Source organism: Onychostruthus taczanowskii, unplaced genomic scaffold, assembly GCF_017590055.1.
Source record: "Onychostruthus taczanowskii isolate IOZ18803 unplaced genomic scaffold, ASM1759005v1 scaffold760, whole genome shotgun sequence".
NCBI classification, from domain to species: Eukaryota; Metazoa; Chordata; class Aves; order Passeriformes; family Passeridae; genus Onychostruthus; species Onychostruthus taczanowskii.
This window is the reverse complement of record NW_024505451.1, coordinates 4485-12248: the sequence shown is the minus strand read 5'-3', so window position 1 is coordinate 12248 and position 7764 is coordinate 4485. Positions and strand designations below refer to the sequence as shown.

The 7764-nt window shown below is 46.6% G+C and overlaps 1 protein-coding gene across 2 annotated transcripts; it reads right to left on the bottom strand.

Moving 5' to 3' along the window:
• Nucleotides 1–1339: 1339 nt before the first annotated feature.
• Nucleotides 1340–5969, bottom strand: NGDN (neuroguidin). 2 transcript variants are annotated; one of them, XM_041423331.1, is made up of 6 exons: nucleotides 5809–5969; nucleotides 5658–5729; nucleotides 3159–3302; nucleotides 2381–2465; nucleotides 2242–2294; nucleotides 1340–1633 (listed from the first exon to the last, which is right to left on the bottom strand). In XM_041423331.1, exons 1-6 carry the CDS (start codon nucleotides 5854–5856, stop codon nucleotides 1352–1354), a joined length of 684 nt encoding a protein of 227 aa, XP_041279265.1. In that variant the 5' UTR covers nucleotides 5857–5969; the 3' UTR covers nucleotides 1340–1351. The 2 variants fall into 2 exon arrangements, with proteins under 2 accessions (XP_041279265.1, XP_041279264.1); XM_041423330.1 differs by having other exon boundaries at nucleotides 1340–1635; nucleotides 2241–2294; nucleotides 3159–3299; nucleotides 5809–5968.
• Nucleotides 5970–7764: the final 1795 nt, after the last annotated feature.

Sequence of the window (7764 nt, the reverse complement as noted above, 5' to 3'; positions counted from 1 at the left end):
TGGCTAAAAATGGGATAAAAATGGTTAAAAATGGGATTAAAAGGGTTAAAAATGGGATAAAAATGGGGTTAAAATGATAAAAAAATTGGATTAAATGGGGGAAAATGGGTAAAAAATGAGCAAAAAAGGGTTAAAAGGGGTAAAAATGGGGTTAAAATGATAAAAAAATTGGATTAAATGGGGGAAAATGGGTAAAAAATGAGCAAAAAAGGGTTAAAAGGGGTAAAAATGGGGTTAAAATGGGTAGGGTATGCAAATGAGATGAAAATGGTATTCAAATGAGATGAAAATGAGATAAACATGAGGGAAATGGGGGTGAAATGGAGGAAATTATATTAAAATGAGATGAAAATGGGTAAAAAATGGGGAAAATCGGTCAAAAATGGGATTAAAGAGGATTAAAAAGTGTGATATTCAAATGAGATTAAAATGAGACACAAGGTTTTAAAATGAGGTTAAAATGGCATTAAAATGGGGAACATGGTATTAAAATGAGATTAAAATGAGACACAAGGTTTTAAAATGAGGTTAAAATGGCATTAAAATGGGGAACATGGTATTAAAATGAGATTAAAATGAGGGAAAAGAGGCTAAAATGAAGGAAATGGCATGCAAATGAAATGAAAACGGCATTAAAATGAGGAACATGGTATTCAAATGAGATTAAAATGAGACACAAGGTTTTAAAATGAGGTTAAAATGGCATTAAAATGGGGAACATGGTATTAAAATGAGATTAAAATGAGGGAAAAGAGGCTAAAATGAAGGAAATGGCATGCAAATGAAATGAAAACGGCATTAAAATGAGGAACATGGTATTCAAATGAGATTAAAATGAGACACAAGGTTTTAAAATGAGGTTAAAATGGCATTAAAATGGGGAACATGGTATTAAAATGAGATTAAAATGAGGGAAAAGAGGCTAAAATGAAGGAAATGGCATGCAAATGAAATGAAAACGGCATTAAAATGAGGAACATGGTATTCAAATGAAATTAAAATAGGGTTAAAAAGGGTTTAAAAAGGGAAAAATGGGAAATAAAATTGAATTAAATGGGATTAAAATGAAGAACAAAGGATTAAAATCGGAAAAATGGGAAATAAAATTGAATTAAAGAGGATTAAAATGGGCAGAGTGATATTCAAATGAGATTAAAATGAGGCACAAGGTATTAAAATGAGGTTAAAATGGGATTAAAATGAGGAAAATGGTATACAAATGAGATTAAAATGGGATTAAAATGAAGAACAAAGGGTTAAAATGGAATTAAAAAGGGAAAAATGGGAAATAAAATTGATTTAAATCGGATTAAAATGGGCAAAGTGATATTATAATGAGACTAAAATGAGATTAAAATGAGGGAAATGAGGCTAAAATGAAGGAAATGGCATGCAAATGAGATGCAAACGGCATGCAAATGAGATTACAACGGGATTTAAACGAGGGAAATGGGGTCAAGATAAAGAAAATGGGATTCAAATGAGATGTAAATGGTATGCAAATGAGGAAGGCGGGGTTTCCAGACTCACCGCAGGCCACGGGCACCAGGCGGGGCGGGACGTAGCGCCGCCCTCCCCCCAGCCCCGGGGCTTTGGCTCCGCCCCCTTGGCCTTCCTCGCCCTCATCCTCCTCCTGAAGGACACGCCCGCTCAGGCCACGCCCACAACCCAACCCCCTTAAACCACGCCCATTTAACCCCACCCATTCATTCACAAAGCCCCACCCCTTTTACCCTTAAGCCACGCCCACTTTTACCTTTAAGCCCACCCCTTTTAACCCCTTCAACCCCACCCACAGATCCCTTGAAACCCCACCCCTTTTCCCCTTAAGCCACGCCCCTTTTTGCCATTAAACCACGCCCAATCTCATTTAAGCCCCGCCCACTCCAACACCTCAAGCCCTTAAGCCACGCCCACCATTTAACCCCTTAAGCCCCACCCCTTTTGCCCTTAGGCCACGCCCATTTTCCCATACCAGCTCATTAATTATTGAAGCCACACCCACAAGCCACGCCCCAAATCAATTGAAGCCCCGCCCACCTGCCCAACCAACCCCTCCCATAACACAATGAAGCCACGCCCACTCCCCATATAAGCCCCACCCACTTAACCCCTTAAACCCCACCCATTTTCACCTTAAGCCACACCCACTTTGCCTTTTAGGCCCTTCAAGCCCCACCCATTTAAAGCCACGCCCACACCCTGAAGCCCCTCCCATTCCCCCTTAAGCCCCGCCCTCACCTGCGCCGCCATGTTGGAGGGGGCGGGGCGGAAGCTCAGCGGATCCTCGGCACCTGGGGGGGTGATTGACAGCTGTCAATCGAACGGGGTGATGGCAGAGGGAGGGGTGGGGCTTAGAGGGGGCGGGGCTCGCACTGACCACGCCCTCCCGAGGCCGCCGCCCTCAGCAGCTTCTCCAGGTGGTACTTGAGGCGCTGCTCCAGGGGGCGGAGCTTCTCCAGCACCTGCGAAAGGGGCGGGGCTTCGGCTGGGGGCGGGGCCAGGCGACAACACGCTCCAAAAATCCCAAAATTTCCCCCAAAAAATCCCAAAATTTCCAACCTGGATCCCAAAATTTGCCCAAAATTCCACCCAGGATCCCAAAATCCTCCAAAAAACCCAAAATTCCCCCAAAATTTCCCTCCAAAATGCCAAAATTCCCCCAAAATTCCCATCCAGGAGCCCCAAAATTTCCCTCCAGAATCCCAAAATTCCCCAAAAATCCCAAAATTTCCCCCAAAAAAGTCCCAAAATTTTCATTCAGGATCCCAAAACTTGCCCAAAATTCCATCCAGGATCCCAAAATCCTCCAAAAAACCCGAAATTCCCCCAAAATTTCCCTCCAAAATGCCAAAATTCCCCAAATTTTCTGAGCTGGATCCCAAAATTTCCCCAAAATTCCATCCAGGAGCCCCAAAATTCCCCCAAAATTTCCACCCAGAATCCCAAAATTCCCGAAAATTCCCCCAAAAATCCCATCCAGGATCCCAAAATTCCCCAAAAAATTCCATCCAGGATCCCAAAATTCCTCCAAAATTTCCACCCAGAATCCCCAAATTCCCCGAAATTCCAGGACCCCCCCCACCCAAATCCCCCCCCAAAATCCCCCCAGATTTCCCCAAAATCCCCCTGGGACCCCCCAGACTCCCCCTCCTCACCACTCTGGTCTCCAGCAGCCGCTCCAGGGCCCCCCCCGAGTTTTTGAGGGAGCCCCCCCGGGTTTTGGAGCAGACGAGCAGGGCCAGGTCCTGCAGGTAACTCAGGAGCGCCTGCGAGCGCACCTGCAGCAGCGACACCCCCTGCTGGACGGGAGGACCGGCTGGAGGAGCCCGGAAAACCCCAAATTCCACCCCAAAATTTGGCCAAATTTAACACAAATTAGGCCCCAGCAGAGGCGCTCCCTAGTGGATGGGAGGACTGGCTGGAGGAGCCCGGAAAACACCAAATTTCACCCCAAAATTTGACCCAAATTAACCAGAATTAGCAATCAGCAGAGGCGCCCCCTAGCAGATGGGAGGACTGGCTGGAGGACCCCTAAAAACCCCCAAAATTGCCCCAAAAATTCTTAAAACTCGCCCGAATTTCAGCCTCAGCAGAGGCGCCCCCTAGTGGACGGGAGGACCCATGGGAGGACCCCGGAAAACCCCAAATTTCACCCCAAAATTCGACCCAAATTAACCCGAATTAGCAACCAGCAGAGGCGCCCCCTAGTGGATGAGAGGACTTGCTGGAGGACCCCGGAAAACCCCAAATTCCACCCCAAAATGTGACCCAAATTAGCAATCAGCAGAGGCGCCCCCTAGCGGATGGGAGGACTGGCTGGAGGACCCCTAAAAACCCCAAATTTCACCCTAAAATTCGACCCAAATTAACCCGCATTAGCAACCAGCAGAGGCGCCCCCTAGCAGATGGGAGGACTGGCTGGGGGACCCCTAAAAACCCCCAAAATTGCCCCAAAAATTCTTAAAACTCGCCCGAATTTCAGCCTCAGCAGAGGCGCCCCCTAGTGGACGGGAGGACCCATGGGAGGACCCCGGAAAACCCCAAATTTCACCCCAAAATTCGACCCAAATTAACCCGAATTAGCAACCAGCAGAGGCGCCCCCTAGTGGATGAGAGGACTTGCTGGAGGACCCCGGAAAACCCCAAATTCCACCCCAAAATGTGACCCAAATTAGCAATCAGCAGAGGCGCCCCCTAGCGGATGGGAGGACTGGCTGGAGGACCCCTAAAAACCCCCAAAATTGCCCCAAAAATTCTTAAAACTCGCCCGAATTTCAGCCTCAGCAGAGGCGCCCCCTAGTGGACGGGAGGACCCATGGGAGGACCCCGGAAAACCCCAAATTTCACCCCAAAATTCGACCCAAATTAGCAATCAGAAGAGGCGCCCCCTAGCGGATGGGAGGACTGGCTGGAGGACCCCAAGAACCCCCAAATTCACCTCAAAATTTGCTCAAATTTACCCCGAATTTTGGTCTAAAGAGAGGGCGCCCCCTGCTGGACAGGAGGACTGGCTGGAGGACCCCAAAAAATCCCTAAATTCACCTCAAAATTTGACCCAAATTAACCCGAATTTTGGTCTAAAGAGAGGGCGCCCCCTGCTGGACAGGAGGACTGGCTGGAGGACCCCAAAAAACCCCAAATTCACCCCAAAATTTGGCTTAAAAATTGCTTAAGATCCCCCCAAAAAACCTTCAAGGACCCCTCCAAAAAATCCAGGAACCTCAAAATCCCTTCAAAGACCCCAAAATCCCCTCAGGGATCCCCAAATTCCCCAAAAAACTCCCGAAATCCCCTCAGAACCCCCCCAAAATCCCCTCAGGATCCCAAAATCTCCTCAGAATTACCCAAAAGTCCCAAAATCCCCTCAGAAACCCCCAAATCCCCTCAGGATCTCCCAAAACCCCTCAGGGATCCCCCCCAAAAAACCAGGGAACCCCAAAATCTCTTCAAAGATCCCAAAATCCCCTCAGGATCCCCTGAAATCCCCTCAGGGACCCCCAAATCTCCTCAGAAGTTCCCCAAATCCCTTTAAGATCCCCCCAAAAAAACCCCCTCAGGACCCCCCATTCCTCCTCAAGGACCCCAAAATCCCCTCAGGGACCCCTCGAGAACCCGAAATCTCCTCAGAACTCCCGAAAAGCTCCCCAAAAATCCCCTCAAGACCCCCCAGAAACACCTCAAAATCCACAAACGCCTCTCAGAACACCCAAAATCCCCTCAAGGAACCCCAAAATCCCCTCACGATTCCTTCCCAAAATCTCAAATCCCCTCAGGATCTCCCAAAACCCCTCAGGGATCCCCCCCAAAAAACCAGGGAACCCCAAAATCTCTTCAAAGATCCCAAAATCCCCTCAGGATCCCCTGAAATCCCCTCAGGGACCCCCAAATCTCCTCAGAAATTCCCCAAATCCCTTTCAGATCCCCCCAAAAAAACCCCCCCAGGACCCCCCATTCCTCCTCAAGGACCCCAAAATCCCCTCAAGGACCCCTCAACAACCCGAAATCTCCTCAGAACTCCCGAAAAGCTCCCCAAAAATCCCCTCAAGACCCCCCAGAAACACCTCAAAATCCACAAACCCCTCTCGGAACACCCAAAATCCCCTCAGGGAACCCCAAAATCCCCTCACGATTCCTTCCCAAAATGCCCCCGGTACCTCCTTGGTCTCCAGCTGCCCTCCCCTCACTTTCCGCAGCATCTCTCGCCCGTGCGCCGCCACTTCCGCCGCCTGGAGAGGCCCAAAAGGATGATTTTGGGGGAATTTGGAGCTTTTTGGGGGTTTTTGGGTTGTTTTTTTAAGGTCTTACCTGCGCTCGCAGCGCCTCCAGCAGCGCGACCGCTTCGGACGCCGCCATGTTGGAAATGAGCGTGAGGGGAAAGGGCAGCGGCCAATCAGAGCGCGAGAAGCGCTAAGAAATCCCGCCCACAGCCGGAAAAGCGGGAATGAACGATTGACAGGCTAGCAAACCAATCAGAGCGCCGAAACGAGAGTAACTGACCAATGGAAAAAGAGGAAGGCGGGAAAACACGCGACCCGCCTTAAAGAGGGAGCTTGGCCAATAGCAAGGCGAGATTTCATGATTGACAGGTCCGGCGGCCAATAGGAATCGAGAATTTACTCACAAGCGCTTCCAACACTTCGGAGTTTCCAGCGACCCCAAAAATTCCAATTTTTTCGCCCCCAAAATTCAATTTTTTCGCCCCAAAAATCCCCTTTTATCACCCAAACCCCTCCAAATTATACCCACGGTCACAGAAATTCAATTTATTCCCCCAAATCCCCTGCTCGGCCATAATTTTTAAAAAATTTTTGTTGATTTTCACCCAAATTTCTCCTGGAATTTCCACATTTTGAAGCAGAATTTTCACCTTTTTCCACCAAAAATCCCCAAATTTTCACCAAATTCTAATTCCATTCAAACTTTCCCGAGTTTATTCCAAACTTGCCCTGATTTTCACCCAAAATTTCTAATTTTTCACCCAAATTTCCCCCCGTTTTCTACCTAAAATTTCACATTTTTGACCGAAATCCCCCCATTTTTTACCCCCAAAATTCCACATTTTTGACCTAAAAAAATTCCACATTTTCCACCCAAATTCCCACATTTTCTGCCCCAAAATTCCACATTTTTGACCCAATCTTTCCACGTTTTTTACACACTTTCCCCCCATTTTCTACCCAAATTTTCCACATTTTTAACCTAAAAATTCCAATATTTTAACCCAAAATCCCCCATTTTTCCCAATTAAAATCCAACATTTTTCTCCCAAATTCCCCCATTTTCCCCCCCCAAAATTCCCCATTTTTGACCCAAATTCCCCCATTTTCCACCCAATCTTTCCATATTTTTAACACAATTTTTCCCCCCAAAATTCTGTATTTTTGACCCAAATGTCCCAGGATTTTGACCTAAAAATTCCCCATTTTTGACCCAAACTTTCCACCAAAATTCCACATTTTTGAACTAAAAAATTCCACATTTTTGACCCAAATTTTTCCCCAAAATTCCACATTTTTTCTCCCCAAAATTCCCCACTTTTTCTCCCGAAAATTCTCCATTTTTTACTCCAAATTCCCCCATTCCCCCCAATATTTCCCTATTTTTAACCCAATTCCCCACCATTTTTAACCCCCAAAATTCCCCATTTTTGACCCAAATCCCCCCATTTTCCCCCCAATATTTCCATATTTTTAACCCAATTTCCCCATTTTTCCTCCCAAAATTCCCCATTTTTAACCCAAATTCCCCAATTTCTTCCCCATTTCCCCCCCAAATTTCCACATTTTTAACCCAATTCCCCCCCAAATTTCCCCCCAAAATTCCCCATTTTTGACCCAAATTTTCCACATTTTTTACGCAATTTTCCACCAAAATTCCCCATTTTTTCTCCCCAAAATTCCCCATTTTTAACCCAAACTCCCCCATTTTCCCCCCAAAATCCCACATTTTTGACCCAAACCTTCCACATTTTTGACACAATTTCCCCCCATTTTTCTCCCTAAAATCCCACATTTTTGACGTAAATTTCCCAGCATTTTGACCTAAAAATTCCCCTTCTTTTTACCCAAAATTCCCCATTTTTGACCCAAACTCCATTTCCCCCCCAATATTTCCACATTTTTAACCCAATTTCCCCCCATTTTTCCTCCAAAATTCCCCATTTTTAACCCAAACTCCCCCATTTCCCCCCAAAATCCCACATTTTTGACCCAAATTTTCCACATTTTTTACGCAATTTTCCCCCAAACTTCCCCATTTCTT